A 23,927-nucleotide genomic window follows, 5' to 3' on the forward strand; every position below is an offset into this window, starting at 1 on the left:
GACATTACACCATTCAGTTTATGTGAATCCATGTGCAAGTGAACTAAGACTGAAGGCAACAGAATGAAAACAGTAATCCCTTCACTTTATATCAGAGTCATTAAAAAAGCACTGGAGAGAAATAATGATCCCATATATGAAGTTTTCTTAAAAAGACAATGCTCAAAAAAAAAAAAAAAAAGAAACACTTTAAATATACAAAATAGTTGGATCAACACTTTAAATGGACATACACATCAATTCTGACAAAGTATATCTGGAAAGAAAAGTTACCCCTACTTGGCAGGCCTTAAGCAACATATTAGGTTGCCATTTGGAAGACACAGTTTCAAGTGCAACTCAAGCAATAAGAAGATCTGGGTATGAAGCACAGAACTTGACCTCAAGGAAACAGGGTATCTTGCCCTTCAGTGGTGAAGTATTTCTAAGGCATCAGCTGCTACCAAGGGGGGAATCAGAGAACTTGAAATAGCACCCAAGTAGCGGACAAGCCACACTTGGTCAACACTGGGAAAAAGGGGGAAAAATATTGCCAGAGAGACAAATAGAAATACGATCCCTCCCTCCCCGCTCCCCACAACATCAAACAAAAAAACTTCAGGTGGTTAGTGAATACCCTTTCAAGAGATTTCATTTTATGTTTAAGAAGATACAATTACCTTGTGAACGCTGTGTGCTGACAACGGTACTACCTGATGACAAAGATTAGATTTGTTCTTAAATTTATTAACACAAACACAGTCAATCATATCTTAGGATAACGATCAAAACATTACTGCAAATGCATGATGTTTATATGTTTACAAGAAAACTACTATGTACAATAAACACAAAAGTTCAAAGAGTATAAAATATACTTACTGCTTGTGTCTTTCTTTTGACTGCTGGGAGTTGTTGCCCAATTCACTTTGACCTCCTAAAAAAATTTTTTCTACATTTATATTTCATAAAAATAAAGGTCATAATCAGGTGTTACAAGATTTGCATCTATGAATACAATGGTATTTGTCTGACAAGACGCATTCAAAATTTTCTGGTCAAAATTTCAATACTTTTAAAAAAAGAATTAGCAACTTTGTTTCATTAAGTAAGGACATTAAAAAAATCATTACCATCTGTTATCATTGTTATCATTATTTTTTTTTTGAGAAAAGGCTTTTTTAACATTAGGAAAAATGTAGAAAGGACATAATCTCAGAATTATTTCATTTTTCCCTTAAATATTTATTTTTTAATGTACAGTTCTGCAAATAACAAATCCTAACCATACATAACTTCTCTATTAACATTCAACTAATCTGCCTAATTGCACTCATCTCACACACTAATAAAGTAATGCTCAAAATTCTCCAAGCCAGGCTTCAGCAATACGTGAACCGTGAACTTCCTGATGTTCAAGCTGGTTTTAGAAAAGGCAGAGGAACCAGAGATCAAATTGCCAACATCCGCTGGATCATCGAAAAAGCAAGAGTTCCAGAAAACATCTATTTCTGCTTTACTGACTATGCCAAAGCCTTTGACTGTGTGGATCACAAAAAACTGTGGAAAATTCTGAAAGAGACGGGAATACCAGATCACTTGACCTGCCTCTTGAGAACTCTGTGTGCAGGTCAGGAAGCAACAGTTAGAACTGGACATGCAACAACAGACTGGTTCCTAATAGGAAAAGGAGTACGTCAAGGCTGTATATTGTCACCCTGCTTATTTAACTTCTATGCAGAGTACATCATGAGAAACACTGGGCTGGAAGAAGCACAAGCTGGAATCAAGACTGCCAGGAGAAATATCAATAACCTCAGATATGCAGATGACACCACCCTTATGGCAGAAAGTGAAGAGGACCTAAAAAGCCTCTTGATGAAAATGGAAGAGGACAGTGAAAAAGTTGGCTTAAAGCTCAACATTCAGAAAACGAAGATCATGGCATCTGGTCCCATCACTTCATGGGAAATAGATGGGGAAACAGTGTCAGACTTTATTTTTTGGGCTCCAAAATCACTGCAGATGGTGACTGCAGCCATGAAATTAAAAGACGTTTACTCCTTGGAAGGAAAGTTATGACCAACCTAGATAGCATATTCAAAAGCAGAGACATTACTTTGCCAACAAAGGTCCGTCTAGTCAAGGCTATGGTTTTTCCAGTGGTCATGTATGGATGTGAGAGTTGGACTGTGAAGAAAGCTGAGCGCCAGAGAATTGATGTTCTTGAACTGTGGTGTTGGAGAAGACTCTTGAGAGTCCCTTGGACTGCAAGGAGATCCAACCAGTCCATCCTAAAGGAGATCAGTCCTGGGTGTTCACTGGAATGACTGATGCTGAAGCTGAAACTCCAATACTTTGGCCACCTCATGCGAAGAGTTGACTCATAAGAAAAGACCCTGATGCTGGGAGGGATTGGGGGCAGCAGGAGAAGGGGACGACAGAGGACGAGATGGCTGGACGGCATCACCGACTCGATGGACATGAGTTTGGGTAAACTCTGGGAGTTGGTGATGGACAGGGAGGCCTGGCGTGCTGCGATTCATGGGGTCACAAAGAGACACGACTGAGTGACTGAACTGAACTTGCCTAAAGTACCAATAAATTTTTTTTCTTTTATTCTTCCCCATTAGTAGTCAGCATTCCTATATATTTCAATAAAGCCTAGTAATTCAACAGTTACTTCAGTATTTACCATATGCAAGGAACCATGAAGAATACTAACATAAACACATACTCTAAAAGCTTTACCCCATCTTTTTAATATTAGTTGTGATCGTTTTATGTAAAATAAATACGATGCTTCTAAAATGGAAATAAAACCTTTTACAACTTAGAATTTTCCAGTGCATGTCACCTTCTTTAATTACGATAGCTTACCTTACCCATTATCTTCCGCCCATTCATAGCAGCGAGTGCTGCAGCTGCATGACGATGCTCATAAAACTCCACAAAACAATATGGATCATTTCCGGCTGTCTGTTGAAGAAGAGACACAAAAGTCAGTTTTATGCTTTATATACTCTCCTTACTTTAAAACTATACAAAGTTTTATATAGCTCAGTATCAGGCCATGGAGAATGAGGGGCTGTTCTGCAAGTAAATGTTTAAGATAAGACAGTAAACAACAACAAAAAATAACTATTTTTATAGAAAGCTATCGTTTTCAACAGCTTGTATTATATACTATATGTAATTTAATCTTTTATTAATGACTAAACCTTCTAATTAACCTTCTTAGACCTATTATTAAAATAGAAGTAAATACACTCTAAAAACTGAAGACATTTTCAGATAAGTAAAGTTTTAAAATAGGTTTTAGAACGTGCACTTTATGACATTAAAATTTTTGCCTGCTTAGAAGGCCTTTAAACATAAAAATTCTTGAGAATTCCCTGGTGGTTCAGTGGTTAGGACTCCATGAGTCCACTACGGGGGCACGGGTTCAATCCCTGATTGGTGAACCAAGATCTTGTAAGCCACTGTGCAGTGCAACCAGAAGGAAACTCTCTCCTCTCTTCTGTTGGTGATCGAAGTAGTTGAAGCCTGATGACAGGCAAAGCCTGGGTGTTTTCTTACAAGGAAGTAGAAAAAATACCCAGTGTTTTCACACCTCTTGGTGTAAAACACCAAATGGCTTCATAGTCCATTTTACAATTCTTTCCATAATCGCCCAAGCAGAATTGTTAAAATAAGAAACTAATTCAAAAGACTACAATGATAATAAAATAAAGAAATATGCCATTTTATTTCATGCACAACTAACAGTAAAAAAAAAAATGTCCCTGGCAATGATTTCAAAGAATTTTAGGGTAAAGAGGCAACCACCAAATTGATGACATTGAAACTATCCATTATTTATTTTTAAAAGCATTAGAGAATATATAAGTGTTAATTCAAACTAATGCTATTCTTAGTGGGAGTTCTACTACCAAGATCCATGTTGACAGGCATCAGAATCAGAAAACTGGTTAAAAAAGTGGCTTACACGTAAGAATATGGCAATCAAATAAATAAGAATGTTCATTTCACTTGTGTCCAGAAAAATAAAAACTATACTTTTTAGATTAAAAAAAAAATTCTAAGCATATGCATTATCAGCCTTTGTACTCTAAAGTCTTAGTCACTCAGTCACGTTGAATTCTTTGTGATCCCATGGACTGTAGCCTGCCAGACTCCTCTGTCCATGGGATTTCCCAGGCAAGGATACTGGAGTATTCCTTCTCCAATTCATACTCTGCTGCCAAGTCGCTTCAGTCGTGTCCGACTCTGTGCGACCCCATGGACTGCAGCCTACCAGGCTTCTCCGTCCATGGGATTCTTCAGGTAAGAACACTGGAGTGGGTTGCCATTTCCTTCTCCAATGCATGAAAGTGGAAAGTGAAAGTGAAGTCACTCAGTCGTGTCTGACTCTTTGCGACCCCATGGACTGCAGCCTACCAGGCTCCTCCATCCATGGGATTTTCCGGGCAACAGTACTGGAGTGGGGTGCCATTGCCTTCTCCCAATTCATACTCTAGGGAGTATAAAATTAATAAATATGAACATCAGTCCAACAGTGTGATGTGAACAGACTGGAATTTAGACTTTAATAATAATAAAATAATGATAAGCAGGAGAAAGAGTAGTGAATCTAAGTCTTTGAGTGACCAAAGTCCAATTTATACAAAGCGGTAGAGGCTCCCCTAGCTAGTCTTTTTCTGTAGGTGCAGCAGTCACTAACATTTTGCTAGCGATCTTTACCAGAAAATTGAGAAAGACCTAGACAGAGAGAGAATAGCACCCTATAGACCTATGGAGAGAATAGATCAATCTGGGTTTACATCCTTGCTTTGCCTCATTTTTGTATATATTAAACAGGAATAACATTTGCTTTGTAATGTTTCTATTTAGTATTTTTGATGAGGCATCAGTATAAAAATGATAGGCAGTAAACATTTAGTAAATGCTATTACTAAGATAAGGAAGGAGACCCAGAGGAAGGAAAGACTGGTTTTAAATTCTCCATCATTTCCCTTTCTCTCTCCCTCTTATCTTTCTCTATGGGTATGGGAATCTTTCATTCATTATCCAAAGGCATACAGATATTAAATATGATTAACAGAACACTTCAGAAGAGTGTAAAGAATAAAAACATCGTTGAATCCATCTGTATTATGTGTGGGTGACTCTGCCACATTAGGAGAAAAGTTTTGACATTTTAAAATACAAGACAACAAACCAAAGCCAACTGGCTAAATAATTACTTTTAAAAATACCAAGGTAAAAAACATTAAACTGGAATATAGTAGAAGAGAAAGTAGTAGATACCGATACATACATGACTTTCTTTCCTGGAGAAACAAAAACTAAACGTTTAAATGCAGGAAAGACCATGGGATAAAAGGATTTCTCTTTAGTACTGTTTTTCTCATCAAGAGAATTTGAAGCTGCCTTTTTACACATATTATGACTCAGGATTAATAACGATTACATGAGTGAATTGATGTTTTTTCTATACATTAAAGTCTGATGATTGGAGAAGGAAATGGCAACCCACTCCAGTGTTCTTGCCTGGAGAATCCCAGGGACAGGGGGAGCCTGGTGGGCTGCCATCTATGGGGTCGCACAGAGTCGGACACGACTGAAGCGACTTAGCAGCAGCAGCAGCCTTAGAGTCATGTGTATAATATCAACATTCCAGTATAGATTGGGTTGTGCCAAGTTCAGTCCTGTTCCTCATTACTGTCTCTTCCAGTATAAAGTGAAAACTCTGACTCCTCTACCCTGGGGCAAAAGCTCTGGATCTCCTGCAAGCAATTCTTTAATAAGCCCACACCCATCTCCCCAAGATAAGCCCCCTTTGCTGTAACCATGAACTCTAGGTATAAATAAAATCAAGAAACATTTCTCACCACCGAAGCAAAACAGCCTCAGTATGCAGATTCAGTTATCTACATCTACTTAGAGTCCAAGTACTGATTAAGACTTACGTCTAAAACATCTGTATCCCTTGGGAGGGGAGTTTGGGGGAGAAGGGATACATATACGTATGGGTGAGTCTCTTCACTGTTCATCTGAAACCATCACAATATTGTTTGTTAATCGGCTCCAACCCAATACAAAATAAAAATCTACATGCTTGTTTTAAAAAAAAAAAAAAAGTCTGATGAATGGGCACTGCCACAATTCAAGAAAAACTTGAATTGTGACCTTTAAAAATAAAGTTTAAAACATCTTCACAGTATCAAAGTCTATTATTTCTTTTGCCTAATTTCCTATTTTAATTAATAACTGAATTTCTAGATTTGCCAATCAACTGACACCACATAGAAAACAAACAATTCTGATGCCTCAATACATTTTAAAACAAGAGTCCCACATATAGTTCTCATCCGTTTTGGAAATGATTAGATCTAGTCTCTCTTTACTGAGTCAAACAAACTTGGTGGCCAAAATGGACTTACTACAAATTTACTGAAACCTTTATGAATTTAGACTGTATAAACCAATTTAAGAGATCCTGGAAATAATGGATTTAAAGAATGTATTTAAAACAAAAAAAAGAAGAAAGTTAACTAAGTAAAATACCCTTACATCCATAATCATTTTGCAGTTTTTACAAGGTCCAATCTGGCTAAAGAGCTGGAGAATTAGAGCTTCTGTGACATCTCTGGAAAGGTTACCAACGTATCTGAAACACAAAGAAAAACAATTCACCACTTAAAATTTGCTTCTTTTAAATCAGTTCTTAAAGTTGAATACTGAACAATGAATTGGGGGAATAGGCAGATCTTTGCTGTGTACTACACTATTTAGGAACTTAAAAAAGTTTGAAAACTTCAAAATCTCTTACAAAACAGATGTAATATATGTACTTACAAATATACTAGACAGTTTAGTAGAGGGAAACTAGTAAGTATCTGTTTTTAGTGCAGGTTGCACAAATAAAACTTGTTGCTTTAAGTTTATAGGCTTACCTTAGGAAGATATGCCTAAAATCTCTCAAATGAATCATTTGACATGTAGAACAATTCATACAATCAATCCTAGAAAACTCTGCAAGTATTCTCCTTCTACAGTATTACTGAGAACATTAAATAAAATTTCCTCAATGTTTAATTCACATGATTGTCCTAAAAGTGTCCAATTGAGGTATACTTTGGTTTAGACAGTAAACATATTTTTGAAAGATGAATCAATCACTATCGAACTGTTACACATGCTCACAAAATAAAGGGAAGCCTTTTAATGAATATCACTGATCAGTGGAAGCAGAAAGGGAGTAGAAAGATTCTAGGAGAGACTTTTAACAGATAATATAAGTTGGTGACTAACAAAATTACTGTAAATAATGTATTACAAGACAACATGACTGGGATGATCCTTACTTTTTTGGGGGGAGGAGGATGATCCTTATCTAAGGGTTTATAAATATTCAAAATGGGATTTTGAAATGAGATTACCTCAGGTATGTTAGTTTTATTACTTCTGAAATCAGAGAATGTAGTCTCCCAACAACTATAGATGTCTTAATTCTTCTGCTAAGAATCCTTCAGGGAATGTGATGAAAGGTATGGACCCTCTCCCCAGAAAAATAAAACACCTATACGTGCCAGAAAGAGTGGATTCAATTCCTTCCTTCCATTTACCCATTCAACAGACTACTGAATGCTTATTATGAAGGCATAGGAATAGGCTAAAATGGCAAAGATAGAAGTGCCAAGTCTTAAGAACAATGAACAATTCCTTTACAGAAAAATGCTAGACAATAATCTTAGACAGACAGCATTAAATTAACGATGTGTAAGCTCTACTGAAATCATTGATTCAGGCATGAACCATCAATAGATGTAAAACTTAGGTGAAAGGCTGGTAAGAAAATGGATATGTGCAGGGTGCCTAAAATGTCACATAGATTACTTAACATATGCAAAGGGAAAACTCACCTTAAAAGTGAGAACTCTACACCGGTCAGAATGGCCATCATCAAAAAGTCTACAAACCATAAATGCTGGAGAAGGTGTGGAGAAAAGGGAACACTCTTGCACTGTTGGTGGGAAAATAAATTGATACAGCCACTATGGAAGATGGTAGTGAGATTCCTTAAAAAAACTAGGACTGAAACCACCATATGACCCAGCAATCCCACTGCTAGGGATATACCTTGAGGAACCCAGGGTTGAAAAAGACACATGTATCTCATTGTTCATTGCAGCACTATTTACAATAGCTAGAACATGGAAGCAACCTAGATGTCCATCTACAGATAAATGGATAAAGAAGTTGTGGTACGTATACACAACGGAATATTACTCAGCCATAAAAAGGAACTCATTTGAGTCCATTCTGATGAGGTGGATGAACCTAGATCCTATTACACAGAGTGAAGTGAGTCAGAAAGATAAATATTATATTCTAACACACACATACGGAATATAGAAAAATTTTATTTATTTACAGGGCAGCAATGGAGACATAGAGAATAGACTTATGGACATGCGGAGAGGGGAGGAGAGGGTGAGATGTATGGAAAGAATAACATGGAAACTTACATTACCATATGTAAAATAGATAACCAATGGGAATTTGCTATATGGCCCAGGAAACTAAAACAGGGGCTCTGTATCAACCTAGAGGGGTGGGATGGGGAGATGGGAGGGAGGTTCAAAAGGCAGGGGATATATGTATACCTGTGGCTGATTCATGTTGAGGTTTGAGAGAAAACAACAGAATTCTGTAAAGCAATTATCCTTCAATAAAAAAATAAAAGAAAAAAGTGAGATCTGTGGGCCACTTTGACCCTGTGATCAAACTTTAAATCATGTTATGAACGAACAATGACACATTGTGTACACAATATGAATTATACAATATCATATATGAAATATTCAAGTCAGAAAGATCTAACTTGAATTTAGCTAAGCTTAAATTCAGATCTAAGTTTACAGGATATTGGGCATATAAAACAATTACACAAATTCAGATCTGGGATATTATATAAGGTGACTTATTTGATATCTTAAAGATTACCCTCCTTAAAAAAAAAAAAGTAAAAAGGAAGGCTACTTTTGATTAAGAGGGACTTAAAAGACACTGACAACTTAATATTTACAATGAATAATCCTTGACTGAATCCTAGATTAGCGAGGGGGTGAGAAATCGCTTTTTCTTACAGAATTCTGATTAATAAATGTATAAGAAATGAGGGAAATCATCATTAAAACACCTTAGTAATAATGTTACGGGTAAGAATTCTTTGATACACCTCCCTTTATGAAGTGAGGCTTAATTTCCCTCTCCTTGAGTGTGGGCAACTCTTAGTGCCTCAATTCTGACAGGGTATGTTGAGAAAAAAGGTAGTCACTATACAGTGGAGATAAGATCACAGCATCCGGTCCAATCACTTCAAGGCAAATAGACAGGGAAACAATGGAAACAGTGACAGACTATTATTTTGGGCTCCAAAATCACTGCAGATGTGACCGCAGCCATGAAATTAAGACACTTGCTCCTTGGAAGGAAAGCTATGATCAACCTAGACAGCATAATAAAAAGCAGAGATATTACTTTGCCAACAAAGGTCCATCTAGTCAAAGCTATGGTTTTCCCAGTAGTCATGTATAGATGTGAGACTTGGACTATAAAGAAAGCTGAGCACTGAAGAATTGATGCCTTTTAACTGTGGTGTTGGAGAAGACTCGAGAGTCCCTTGGACTGCAAGGAGATCCAACCAGTTGATCCTAAAGGAAATCAGTCCTGAATATTCATTGCAAGGACTGATGCTGAAGCTGAAACTCCAATCCTTTGGCCACCTGATGTGAAGAACTGACTCGTTAGAAAAGACCCTAATGCTTGCAAAGATTGAAGGCAGGAGGAAAAGGGGCCAACAGAGGATGAGACGGTTGGATGGCACCACTGACTCAATGGACATGAGTTTGAGTAAGCTCCAGGAGTTGGTGATGGACAGGGAAGCCTGGCGTGCTGCATGCAGTCCATGGGGTCGCAAAGAGTTGGATACAACTGAGCGACTGAACTGAAATGACACAGATCAGTACCCTTCATAAGTGCTACAATGAAAGATATCTCCTCACATATTACAGGAAAGTAAAGAGACATGACAACTAAACACAATGTATTTTGGATTAGATGTTGGAATAGAAAAAGGACATTAGTGGGAAAACTGGGGAAACAGTAACTGGGGAAAACAGTAATAAAACTTGCAGTTAATAGTATTGTACCAATCTATTAAATTCTTAGTTTTGATAATCATACTATGGTTATGTAAGATATTAACATTGAGGGAAGGGTGAAGGTGAAAACTCTGAACCATCTCTTTAACTCTTCACTGTCTATTTTTACCCAACTCATGTGCCTATAAGAAACCCTAAGGATTGCATATGTCTAAGGGAAAAAAATGGCTCTTCTGAAAATTTAATTCTAACATCTACTTTGCTAAAGCTAGGTAATTCAGTGATAAACTGACAGTATGTAGGGAACCTGGAGTCTGTCATTTACTCTGCAAAACTTCAAGATTTTTCTCAAATTTTTTCTCAGAAACTCAAAATTTCTAAGTGATTTTCCTAGTTTGAAGATAGCTAATAATAAAAGCTACTATAAAAAGCATTAAGGTCTGTACTGCCTTTGTATCTATTTAATGTGGCCAGCTATATAATGTAAATTCCTGGAGCCTTTATCAATTAACTTCACACAGCTGTTTATTAAGTCTCTTCAGAGCAAGTTACACAAACAACTTTTTCTCAACCTTTGACACCATTACAATAAACCTTAAGTTAACATATGTAACAGTCTCAATTTTATAAAACAAGTTTCTTTGGTTATCCCATACTTTGTCACATATTATTCTGTTTCTGAAGCGAAGGATTTCCTATTAACAGCAGATTTAAGTTACATATGTTGTTTTTTTTCTTTCAAGGCTGCCAAACATCTTCCTACATTTAGAGAAATCTTTACCCTATGGCAAAGCCTGACTCTTCTTCAAAAGATGAAAGGCTAAATATGGTTATATAGTCTACCACGCATATGATCTGGGCTGGGTCCAATACTTTGGCCACCTCATGCGAAGAGTTGACTCATTGGAAACGACCCTGATGCTGGGCAGGAGGAGAAGGGGACGACAGAGGATGAGATGGCTGGATGGCATCACTGACTCGATGGATGTGAGTCTGATTGAACTCCGGGAGTTGGTGATGGACAGGGAGGCCTGGCGTGCTGCGATTCTTGGGGCCGCAAAGAGTCGGACACGACTAAGCGACTGAACTGAACTGAGGTCATATTAGAGATACCAGCCCTGAACACAGAAGACAAAGACAGGGGTTAGAAGCAGAAACGGAAGAGAATCCACTTTGGTGGCAAACAGCAGCAGAGTCCCATGTCCAGTGGAAGTTGAAGTTGTAATACCAGGCCCTCACTGTATGTGGTAGGAGTATGCTTTCTGGGATAGTCTATAGCTTGATTAGAACTGTGGGCCTGACAGTTGTCTCTCTTTCCTGAACATTTTCTAAGCCAGGTTCCATAAACTTCCTCCAAATTCTGAAAGTGTCCTCTCTCTCTGTATATATATATTTTTAAGGAAGCATGATTGAACAATTCTGAAACTACTTTTTGAAATTCTAAGACTGAGCAATAAGTGAATATACTGGGAATATATATACTGGCAATAGAAGCCAAGTTCTTCACAGTTGGGAGAATGGAGTTACAAATACAGAGAGGGGAAAGAACAGAATGAACTCTGTAGCATCAGACTAGAATTGGAAGTATCAGTGCAAACTCTTGGGCATGTGTATCTCATTCATTTCCCAGCTCTAACCTCCAAGTGGGCCTGGTTCAAGGACCTAATGAAGCTCAGCTTCTTGATGTCTCACTGCGGAAAGAACTCAGTGAGACAAAGTGATAGGTAACAAGTGGATTTATTCACAGAGAAACACTTCACAGATAAGAGTATGGCCCCAGTATCTTTTTCTTAAAATCAAATTCCTTTCATGCTTAAATTTTTTTGCAGCAATGCATTTAAAGAAATTCTGATGGATACCAAAATTGATTCTGGAGCAGCTGAAAGCCAAGATTTCTTGTCACCATGTTGAATAGACTACTAAACCAAAATGTACATTTCTTACATTTATGTAGTTATAGTTTTTCAAGATGCTTTTTATTCAAAAACATTAAAATATCCTTTTCTAGGTGTTCCATGAACTTCTTGTTAACAGCCTAGATTGAAGTATGTCATGTTGATATTTATAACATCACCTCTGAGATCATGCACCAATCTCATACAAAACTGCAAAGTAAATGTTCTCCTTAGGCAACTGGATAAAATATGAACTATGTATTGGTTAAAAACACTCTATCAATGTAGTTTCCTTAGTATGAAAATTATATTGTGGTTATATAAGAGAATGCCCCAATTTTTAGATTTATTTAAGCCCTAAATGTATTGATGTTTTCTCAAATGGTTCAGCAAATGTGGCTATTAGCAATTGGTAATTCCACATGAAAGGTATCTAAGTCTTAAATGCACTATTTTTGCTACATTTCCATAGGTTTTAAATTTTTCAAAATAAAGTTACCTGAGACGTTTCAATGGAAAAAGTCATCAATGCCAGTAAAAACTTGACAGCTCTGGGATAGGACTTCATGTCAATTTAACATATACATTATTTTAAGGTGATATTAAGTTCAAATAGTTATAACACTAGAATCTAGAACACTTTAAGTATTTATTAGTACAGCTCTGGAAAATTTAACTTACAAAGAAAAATCTGCAAGGCAGAATGCTGTATTGGGTTTGTTTTGAGCCACAATCATTGTATAAAAATGTAGAATTTGATATGAAGCCTCTGAAAATTTGAGTGAAAAACATGAATAAATAGGTTTTAATCTAATGATAAATTTCATAAGAGTAGAGACATATTTTCATTCATATCTACTACTTAGAACTCTGCCTGGAATATTCTACGTGCTCTATAAATACTTGTTAAAGAGATAACTGTAGCTGATTCACTCGGCTGTACAGCAGAAACTAACACAACACTGTAAAGCAATTATACTCCAATAAAAAAATAAAAATTTAAAAGAGGTAACTGTATTCTCTTAGAATTATTTTTGAACATTTGCAATGTGATAGAAAATTAATCCATTTTGCTGGAGTTATTCTAGTTCAGGGGTAGAGGTGTATGTCTCTTACTAATTATGAAATTATGACAAGGATATATTGTACACCACAGGAAATATAGTCAACATTTTATATTAAAATAGCAATATATTTTATAACTATAAATGGAGTATAACCTTTAAAATTATACACTAGTAATTTATATAATACAGTGTATCAATTATATCTCAATTAAAAAAGGAATTATGTACAACAGTAAATACTTGTTTTACATACTATGTATGTATTAGTCGCTCAGTCGTGTCTGACTCTTTGCGACCCCATGGACTGTAGCCTCCCAGGCTTCTCTGTCCATGGGATTCTCCAGGTAAGAATACTGGAGTGGGTTGCCATCTCCTTCTCCAGGGGATCTTTCTGACCCAGGGACCAAACCCAGGTCTTCTGCATTGCAGGTAGATTCTTTACCATCTGAGCTGCCTGCGAACCCCCAAAGTATCTGCAGCTCAAGACAATATTCTGGTTTCCTTTACATCCAAGTCCTTTACCTGGGGTTTGCTTCTGATGGGAGGAGGGACACCTTTTGCTGCCATGATGGGCTGGACAGGCAGAGGAGGATAAAATGGGTGCAGGCCAGTGTCTGTTCTTTTCTCATGTGTTGGGGAGATGATTCTGCTCTTGCCAGATGGTATCTAATCTCTCCATGAACAATCTAGCAAGCTCCATTGAAGCTGAGGATGGAACTTGGTAAGAGCCATGTGGCACATAATATAAATATTATATGCCAGCATCATAACCTTGTAACAACTGTCTCTTCTTCACAAAAGACCGCTGCATGATAGCAGAAATCCTTTATTAGTTGGCATCTCCTTCACTTGGATATCAGACCATATGCAGTCATCCATCCCTTGTTACTCTGAAGGGATTGGTTCTTGGACCTGCCTCTTCCCATGGATACCAAAACCCATGGATGCCCAAGTTTCTTCCATTTGGCTTGTCATATTGAGGGTTTCACATCAGTGGATACAAAGGGCCAATTGTAAACAAATCAGTCTGAAGAAAAAACTTGCCAGGTGGCGCAGAGGTAAAGAATCAGTATGCAATGCAAAAGATAAGGGAGATGGGAGACAAATTCGCTCCAGTATGCTTGCCTGGACAATCCCATGGACAGAGGAGCCTGGCGAGCTACAATCCATGGGGTCACAGAGTCTGACACAACTGAGCACACGCAAACATGCCCTGAAGACTTACTAAGACATTCAGGCTCTCAAGGCAGTTCTCATTTTTATTTTGCAACAAACTAACATTCTAGATGACTGATAATTACGCATTTGCAAATTAAAGTTATTGTCGACTTCACTCTCACATTCAACATCAAACCACTGGCAATTCCTGTAGCTTTATTTTCAAAATGTATCCCGAATCAAATCGCTTCTCACAATATGGTTGACCCTTGAACAACATGGGTTTGAACTGCATGGATCCATTCATTCATATACATGTATTTTTTTCCACTAAATATGTACTACACAATCCACAATTGGTTGAATCCACAGATGCAGAGGCCCAACTGTAAAAGTTCTGCATGGATTTTTGATTGCTCAAGGGCTATAGCTCCTAACCCTTGCATTGTTCAAGGGTAAACTGTACCATTTCCAGAGTACTGCTGACAAGAAACTGAATCCTGGTGGTCTCCAAAGAGGCAGTGCTGAACACGCATTTGGGGCAAATGAAGGTATTTCCTCTAAGCCATTTAGGTACACAGGCAATACTGAAATTCAGACTATATCTTACCCTCAAGAATGAGTAAATCTTGATTCACTGCTTGAAACTATACCCGTTTTTAAAACAATTTTATTGATCACTTACCATGGATCAGACATTGCCAAGAACATATTAAGAGTCTCTGACTCCGAAGGTTATTCACACAAACATTTTGTATTAAAAGTAAAAACGTTGCTGGCAAAACTTAGGGATGAGTACCTACTCATATTTAATCAGGATTGGTTTGACTGGAAGAATGGGAGCTTTGGTTGAGAAAGGTAGAAGCAAGGGAGGAGATATTAGGAAATGTTAAAGTATGGACAACTTGGGGAAGATTCTTGGATGTGGTGTTCTGGTAGTATACAAGGCAAAATCAGTCATAAATGTGAGTCAAAGCTGAGGACTGCAAAGTGGCAGGCTGATGAACAAAAAGGTGTATGACTTGGGATGACTTACTTAAATTCTAATCTCAGCTTTTCCTCAAATGCAAAATGGACACATTTACTGCAGAATTCTGATGAGGATTAAACAAGCACATGAAAGGCTTAACAGCGAACGCAAGTATTTGTTGAATAAAACTTCCTTCATTAATTCTCCCACAATGGCTGGTCCTCTGTCCCCAGACTAGTACTGCATGTTTCTGTAGACTGACCTGGGAAAGCGGAAGTTGTCTTCATTATTTGATATTCCCAAATCAACATACTAAAAAGGTTAAGTTCTCAGATTATTTTTGGCAGTTTCTGAAATTAAAAATTTTGAAATAAGAACCTTGAAGACATCATAATATAAAAAAAGACAGGCAGTTTCTTAATTCAGTATGCTGTTGGATATCATACTTGCAGTGAAGAGACAAAAGGGAAAAAAGGGTTCCATAAACTCTATGGGGTTAATGATTTTTTTTTCCCCAGGGAGTATTCATCTACAGATACAATTTTTCAAAAAACAAAAGTCATGTGCTAATTGCTGCATCCTAGTACTAAAGGGCACTAACATGAGATAAAATAGCAAAAAATTGTACTTATTTATTAAGAAAAGAGTGACTATATTTCTCATAGATTACATAACAAAACTATTTTTTGGCCCTAAAAAAATAATTGACTACATTGTATTTCATAACAACTATAATATGCAGAGTTGCAAAAAGAAACCTAAGAGTGTATTTTTTTTTAATGCAGAGGGTTCTCAAATTGCCAGTATTCGAAGAATAAAAATAAGAAAGCTACGTCAAAAATTGGGCTTTTTCTTATTTTCGAGAAGAGTAACAAAGGCAGGATCACCTCATCGGATAGTACTTCGAAAAACAAAGGAGAATGCCTGGGGCGGGGGGAAAGCTACGCTACAAAGAAATGATCCCAAACTAAAACCACTTAACACTACAAAAATTCAGAGGTGACTAAATATTTTAGTTAAGGTACTTATCAATTGTTGCTTTATTAAAAACTCCCCGCTCCTTCAACGACATGTCAATCACAAAAGTAGCAAGCGAAGATAAAAGAGCATTAAATCCACTTCCCCTCAGTTGATATATACCTCCGGGTGAGAGTTCCATTTTAAAAAAGCAGTTTCAAAATCCTTAGGGGTCCGATTTGGGGCTTTTTGATCGGGGATGGGGGGTTGCCACAGAAAAAGAGCCAAAGTTTAAGAAAAAACAATTGACTTTTTCCCAGTTGGCAACTGCGAGAATAAAGTTTACACCCCTGAAAATGAGTACACGGATTTTCAAGACAAAAATTCTTATCAATGAAAAGAAAATGAAAGGAAGAGTATCTGGAGAAAATCAAAGTAAAATGAAAGCGAGACGGTTGTAAAAATCAGAATAGGTTAATCAAGAAGCGGGGGAAGGGATGCAGGAGAGAAAGAAAGCATGGGACAAAAAGGCTCGCCGAGTTCTAAAAAGAGGTTTGAATGAAAGTCTCTTCTCCAGGCCGAAGGCCGCCGAGGGCCCGGGACGAGGCCAAAGGCCAGGCTGTAGGGGCAGTTAGGTGTACGGACTAATTTAGAGGCTGAGCCCCATCTCCTTCCATTTGGTTCTCACTGCCTGGGTGTCGGTCCCTAGACATCCAGGTGAGCGCCAGAGAGAGTAACCTTGATAACGCGGCGTCCACGGGGAACAATAGGCTGGGGAGCGGCGCAGAGCCGAAGGCTCGCTCCGGGACGATCACCATCCCGCCCCCCTCATCGCTGCCCCAGACTCACAGAGTCTTAGGCATTTCGTCCTCCATGGCTGCTGCTGTCGCGGCGGCGCCTCCAGGTCCAGCTCCCTACCCTTTACTACCTCACAAATCTTTTGACCAGCTATGGCTGAGGGGTAGCCGGGATTCTCGGCTGACCGGAGGTTACCCCGCCTCCTTCTTCGGCGGCAATTACACTCAACTGCCGGGCCCAGCGCGAACAATGAAGCCCCAATACAAGATGGCGGCGAGCCGGGAGCCTTGGAGCAGCCAGGGAAGTGACCCGGGCCGCGCAGGCGCAGAGAAATTTTGCACTTTCAACCTCCTGGCCGCCAGGCTGCACCTCAGTCCTTATATTCACTTGTTGCGCAGCCGTGCTTCCAACGACGCCAGGGGGTTGTCTCAGACTGCGCAGGCGTAAAGGTTAACTGTTTAATGACTTGAGTAAACATTTTTGAATTCCACCTCCAGATTCGAATGTGTCAACAGTGATTTATAGTAAAATATAAATCTTCATGGAAATGAAAAGTTGTGTTTCTAGAAGAAGAAAGACTCTAAAAATTACCCAAAGCGGGGACAAAAACGGTGTGCGCCGCCCGGGAATCGAACCCGGGTCGCAAGAATGGGAATCTTGCATGATACCACTACACCAGCGGCGCTCACGGAAGCTGGTTCTGCCGAAATACCTTAGGACCAAGTACACGAGGACGTTCGTTCCCAAATTAGGAAGATTTAGTCATTTAAAAATAAAAGTTTACCGAGAGTCTCCATAATCTGTTACTTTTCAGGTAAGAGATGATTTCTTTTCTTTCATTTTGGTACGGTTGAATGGATGTTCCTACTTTTTCTGTATGAAAAATCTCACTTAAAAAAAAATTTTTTTTTTTTTTTTGGAATTTAAAAGAGTTTCCGGGAGTTTGCTAGTAGTCCAGTATTTAGGACTCCACGCTTTCACTGCCGAAATCAGGTTTAAACTCTGGTTAAGTATTCCCCAAGTCACGCGGCGCAGCCGGAAAAAAAAGTAAGAGTTTCATTAAGAATTTGTCCTCTTGGTGTTAACCAAATTTTTGAGCCAGGAATATATTCCAGATCTTTGAGGAATTTTTCTTTATATTTGAATTTCCTTGGTATAATCAATGTACATTGGAAAATATTTAAGAAACAGTTATTAAATACAGATCAATCCAAGAGTTCTAAAACTGAAGGAATAAGAGGATATACAAATTTTTATCCTCTTCCAGGGAGGCAGAAAAATGTATGTCAGTATACTCATTACGCATTTTGTATTGCATTTTAAATTATGTAAAAAATTTTTTAAACATTGGGAAATGTACATGCCCAAAAATGTGATGTTTTCTTTGAAGTAGTTCATTTAGACTGCAGCATTTTTAGATAATCATTTTTGAAATTGAATTTAGACTCTGTGGTACATTGTTGGGATTTTATTCAAAGACATCAAGTAATAATATTTTGAGGGTGAACAATATAAATTTTTAAAATGTGTAATTCAGGAATTTCCTGTGGCCTAAAGGTTAGGGTTCTGGGGTTTTTTTTTTTACTGCCATGGCCTCGGTTCAATCCCTGGTCTGGAAACTGAGATACTGTATACCATCAGTCAAAGGAAAAAAAGTGTATAATCCAATGGTTTTTTAGTATATTTACAGAGGTATGCACCCATTCTATAATCAGTTTTAAAACATTTTCACCCCCCGCCCACCAAAGGAAACCCTTACCAATTAGAAGTCACTCCCAATACCCCATCTCACTCCTCCTCCCCAATCCACTGATCTTCCCTCTCTACAGATTTGTCTGTTCTGAACATTTCACATTGTCCACAAAAAAATGATTAATGGTTAATCTAAGAAAGAAATAGAGGAACCTCCTTGGTGGTCCAGTAGTTAAGACTCTGTTCCCTCATCAGGGAACTGGATCCCATGTGCCACAACTAAGAATTCAAATGCCACAACTAAAGAGGCCACAGGCCACAACTAAAAATTATATATTATATATATATATGTCTCCTGCATATGGCAATTAAGACCTAGTGCAGCAAGATATTAAATAAATAGGTAATTAAAAAAAAGAAATAGAGAATTTTATTCAAGCCAATTTATAATCAAGAGGATTCTAACCCAGGAGACAGTCTCTCAGCAAGCTCTGAGGATTTTCTGCCCATTAGAGGTTAGTGCTCAGGGCTGCCCCATGCTGCTGCTGGTGAGGGAGCTCCAGCCCTTGTGCACAGGAGGCCACCCCGGCCTGGTGGGCCCAATCAATGGTGGATCTGGAGGTGGTGCCTGAGCGCTCTCTGGGGAAAGAGCAATATGTATTGGCACTGGTCTCCTCTTTTAAACATGACCTCATCCATAACCTGACTCGGGAGAGGATCAAACTACTGTTTGAAGCTTTCAATCAGAAACTTAAGGTGATTCAAATATATCACTTGACTAATAGATAGGGAAACAGTGGAAACAGTGTCAGACTTTATTTTGGGGGGCTCCAAAGTCACTGCACATGGTGACTGCAGCCATGAAATTAAAAGACGCTTACTCCTTGGAAGGAAAGTTTTGACCAACCTAGATAGCATATTCAAAAGCAGAGACATTACTTTGCCAACAAAGGTTCGTCTAGTCAAGGCTATGGTTTTTCCCGTGGTCATGTATGGATGTGAGAGTTGGACTGTGAAGAAGGCTGAGCGCCGAAGAATTGATGCCTTTGAACTGTGGTGTTGGGGAAGACTCTTGAGAGTCCCTTGGACTGCAAGGAGATCCAACCAGTCCATTCTGAAGGAGATCAGCCCTGGGATTTCTTTGGAAGGAATGATGCTAAAGCTGAAACTCCTCTTGCGAAGAGTTGACTCATTGGAAAAGACTCTGATGCTGGGAGGGATTGGGGGCAGGAGAAGAAGGGGACAACAGAGGATGAGATGGCTGGATGGCATCACTGACTCAATGGACATGAGTCTGGGTGAACTCCGGGAGTTGGTGATGGATAGGGAGGCCTGGCGTGCTCCAATTCATGGGGTCGCAAAGAGTCGGACACGACTGAGCTACTGAACTGAACTGAAAGTACGGTTAAACTATTGTGGTGTGCATTTTAATTGAGCAGATTGACCAGTCTTCGGTGCAACCCATCCTGGAGTGGACAACTCCACTGCACAGCTTTTTCAGCTCAACCTCAGAGGACTGTCTTTCTCTTTTCAGCTAGACTCATGCACCAAGTTTCCTGAGTATGAGCCCAATTTTGCCCATGTTCTGGCTTCTCTCCAGGTACCCCACAGAGCAACTGTGAGATGAATGTACATGTACAGTGGAAACAGCCTGCAGGATACTGAGGCTCCCATGATGCCCCTGAGATGTTTCCCAGGCAACATGTATGCTGAGAGTGTAGATAATCTTTGATATGAAAGTGGATCCTCAGGTTTACAACTTTGCCTACTTGCCACAGGTGTGGACCCAACTTATTACCAGATGGCCCAGATGCAGGTATTTGAAATCTTAGTATATTTTGGCGATTCCTGCCAAGATGTTCTTAGCACGCTTGACTCTCCACACAAGGTCTTCTACAAGTCAGAAGACAAGATGAAGATTCTTTCTCCTTCGCCTCACAAGCAAGTTCCATCCAAGTGTAATGACTACGGTTTCTTTTTGGCTGCTCTGAGTCTTCCTTAACAGCTTGTGAACTGTTTTGTTGTGGAGCACAGGCTCTAGAGCATGTGGGCTTAGTTTCCCTGGGCTATGTGGGATCCCACCAGGGATGGGACCCATGTCCTGCTTTGGAACGTGGATTCTTAGGTACTGGACCACCAGGGAAGTCCCATGACTGCTTTTTAACTACTTCACTCTCAGAATGAACATCTGCTTTGATGGGAATACACACAAAATGAAGAGGTTTGTCCTACACACCAGTTACCCTAGACATTATAATTTTAATATGTATCACTACAGTGAATTCAAGATTCCACTATCTGTAAAGAGAGAAAACACAGAGGGTCAGACAGAAACACACATGACCTACAGCAAGTGGGACAACATTCAGGAGCTTCTGGGCCATCCTGTGGGGTGGGGGTGGGGGTGGGGGGAACCTGTTGTCTTGCACAAGTCCTCCTGCCCAAACAATTCCAACCCATTTGGCTCCACATTCTGCTTTGGCCTTAAACAGATGGTCTCTGAGGTCAGGCAGAACAGCCACATTGCCTTGGTAACTCCCTATGGCCCTCCAGGCTTGGTGCCCACCTGAGAACCATGGAGCTGTACTCTAGGAACATCAGGACCCATGAAACTGCTACTCCATGAAACTGTACCACATACTATTCAGCAGGCCACCCTGTGGGTTTTCCTGGACACCTCGCCAGTGTGGAAGGGCTATTGTGATATGTTAAGGTGGGGCTCAGGCTGGGTGCTCTGCCATGAGGTGAGAGGTCCAGATATTCCTCTGTCCCCCATTCTCACCTGCTGGTGCCAGCAGGGGACACAGACTACAAAGAGAAGTGCAACTGTGCATCTTGATACCCAGACCCAGGAGCTCTCAACTAACATGTAAGGAGACAGGGCTCTGTCTTTCCTGTCCCACGCACCCTGGGAAAAGTCTTTTTGGGGACTCTTTCTGTGATTGAGGACACAGGCATTCAGGATAAGAACAAGGTCCTGCCTTTGGCCCAGCATGGCCATGTGACCATCAAGGCAAGCAGGAGCATGCCCATAGTACTTAGTGGTGACTTTTTTTGCACTACATCCACATTAGTTACTTGATGAGCTGGTGGTGGCCAGGACGGCCCACCTACCCTTCCCTGTTTCTTTCTTGTATGTGCTCCCTGCCAGGCCTAGTGGACACACCCAACTGGTTGAAACACAACTTTCTACCATCAAGGTATGTGCCCAGACCTGGTTCCCACTGCTCTTGGAGCCAGCCTGAAAAGTTGCCTGTTTCCTGACTCTTCCCCAAACTGGCTGGTAGGACTGCATGTTTCCATCCTGTTTGCCTCTTTCATTTAATGCCAAGGTTTTAGCTAAAGACATCTTCCTTCTTTTGCGTGTGTTTCAGCATTCTGTTCTGCACTGTGGGCTTGGCTCTCCTGCCCTGACTCTGGACAGTGTCTCCTGGCCAGGCCCATTCATGGTGCAAGGCCTCTGGGGCTCAAGGAGGGCTGGGCTGCTCAGTCTCTCTGTGGGATTTGCTAAAGAAAGTAGCATATGTGTTTTAAAAAATTAATCCTTTTGAAAAGAATTGAGAAGTTTATAATTTTACCCTGTTTTTAATATTTTGGCTTAGCAACTTGTGGCACATAGATGAGAATTTTGAGAGTTTTCACCTGTGTGTACAGATTTTTGTAAGTACAACTCTTTTGTAATAAACTTATGTACAGCCTCACCCTGTAGAGTTTTTAACAACGAGTGTGCAGAGGACCTGCCCTGGGCTCCTTTGTGGCGCCCGGGCCGATAGCCAAGCTTATGTGGCATTCCCATAACTTTGTGACTGATTGTTTTCCTATGTAGACTGTGGCCTGGCCAAAGACCCGCACACATCCCGCTCTGGGGCAGCCAGAACTGTTCCCATCCTCCTAGAATGAGGGAACATTCCTCATGCCCTGCCCATAGTCCTCCTCCTATGGCTTCAGCAACAGCTCACCTTGTGCTGTTGCTGGAATGTTAGCACTTAAAAAAAAAAAGAAAAAGAAATTAATGCAAAGTTATATACATTTTAAAGACAAAACAAATGATGACAGTTTGCATCGTCCAAATCTGCATGTACAGATGCAGATTAAGGATTAAGAAAGAAATGTGGGAATTCCCTGGAGGTCCAGTGGTTAGGACTCAGTGCTTTCGTTGCCCAGGACTGTGTTCAATCCCTGGTTGGGGAACTAAAATCATGCATGGTGTATGGTACACCCCAAAAATAATAATAATAAATAAAATAAGAAGAACATTTGAGCTAGAAATGAAAACCCTCTTCAGTTGAGAAGGAAAAGAAATAAAACATCCCCATGCTCAATCCCTCACGTTATATCCTAAGGAATTACTTTTCTGGTGCCAGAAATACTTGCTCTTTACCATCAAGCAGGAATTCCTGTGTCTTTTAAGGAAATCTGGTTAACACATAATTGCAGAAGCACAGTGCACACTAAAGAGAAGTAGTGGCCTAAGTGAGCAGAGAGAGTTTTATGTTTAAATTTTTTTGTCGTGCCTTAAAAATGATTTTATTTCATCAACTCCTTCTTTTGATCCTTAATCTTTTGATAGGAGGCATTTGGTAATCAAATATTTGGTTCCTTGATGCCACCCAGAATGGTTGCTTACCTGCTCTAGGACCATCATATCCCTCCATTCCTGGTTCTAAAAGTCTGCTCTTTCTTTCCTTTTAGGGGGGATTGTACTAGTAGAGGGGCTTCCTCTGTGGCTGAGTCGTAAAGAATCTGCCTGCAGTGCAGGAGCCACAGGAGACTCGGGTTTGTCCCCTGGGTTGGGAAGACCCTCTGGAGGAGGACAAGGCAACCTACTCCAGTATTATCTCCTGGAGAATCCCATGGATGGAGGAGCCTGGTAGGCTGCAGTCCATGGGGTCACTAAGAGTCGGAAATGACTGAGCAACTTCACTTTCACTTTTCACTTTCATGCATTGGAGAAGGAAATGGCACCCCACTCCAGTACTCTTGCCTGGAAAATCCCATGGACGGAGGGCCTGGTGGGCTGTAGTCCATGGGATTGCTAAGAGTCGGACACGACTGAGCGACTTCACTTTCACTTTTCACTTTCATGCATTGGAGAAGGAAATGGCAACCCACTCCAGTGTTCTTGCCTGGAGAATCCCAGGGATGGGGGAGCCTGGTGGGCTGCGGTCTATGGGGTCTCACAGAGTTGGACACGACTGAAGCGACAGCAGCAGCAGCAGTACTAGTAGAGGGGCTTCCT

At 39.7% G+C, this 23,927-nt stretch overlaps 2 protein-coding genes, 1 non-coding gene and 1 pseudogene across 16 annotated transcripts in view; 2 read left to right on the forward strand and 2 right to left on the reverse strand.

The window, feature by feature from the left end:
• Positions 1-17,276, reverse strand: part of TIA1 (TIA1 cytotoxic granule associated RNA binding protein) — a 55,053-nt gene extending 37,777 nt beyond the window's left edge. For 5 of the 14 annotated variants that reach the window (XR_009496292.1, XM_059891370.1, XM_024998930.2 and 2 more), the window contains exons 1-5: positions 17,048-17,276; positions 6,556-6,652; positions 2,860-2,958; positions 862-916; positions 660-692 (exon numbers count right to left, since the gene is read on the reverse strand). Coding sequence is in view for 12 of the 14 variants with exons in the window: in XM_059891370.1 (XP_059747353.1) it covers positions 660-692; positions 862-916; positions 2,860-2,958; positions 6,556-6,652; positions 17,048-17,073 (310 nt within the window). In the remaining 2 variants the exon portion in view is untranslated. Of the gene's footprint in view, positions 1-659; positions 693-861; positions 917-2,859; positions 2,959-6,549; positions 6,653-17,047 lie in introns of all 14 variants that reach the window. The other 9 variants (XR_009496291.1, XM_059891371.1, XM_024998932.2 and 6 more) reach the window with 4 other exon arrangements.
• Positions 17,277-17,610: 334 nt separating this feature from the next.
• Positions 17,611-17,681, reverse strand: TRNAG-CCC (transfer RNA glycine (anticodon CCC)). Its single transcript has one exon. It is a non-coding gene; the product is annotated as a tRNA-Gly (tRNA).
• A 1-nt stretch (position 17,682) lies between these two features.
• Positions 17,683-23,927, forward strand: part of PCYOX1 (prenylcysteine oxidase 1) — a 46,958-nt gene continuing 40,713 nt past the window's right edge. The window contains exon 1 of the mRNA XM_010810115.4: positions 17,683-17,810. The gene's annotated coding sequence lies outside the window, so the exon portion shown is untranslated. The remainder of the gene's footprint in view (positions 17,811-23,927) is intronic.
• Positions 17,825-21,830, forward strand: LOC132346599 (phagosome assembly factor 1-like; annotated as a pseudogene).

Source organism: Bos taurus, chromosome 11 (genome assembly GCF_002263795.3).
Source record: "Bos taurus isolate L1 Dominette 01449 registration number 42190680 breed Hereford chromosome 11, ARS-UCD2.0, whole genome shotgun sequence".
In the NCBI taxonomy this organism is placed as follows: Eukaryota; Metazoa; Chordata; class Mammalia; order Artiodactyla; family Bovidae; genus Bos; species Bos taurus.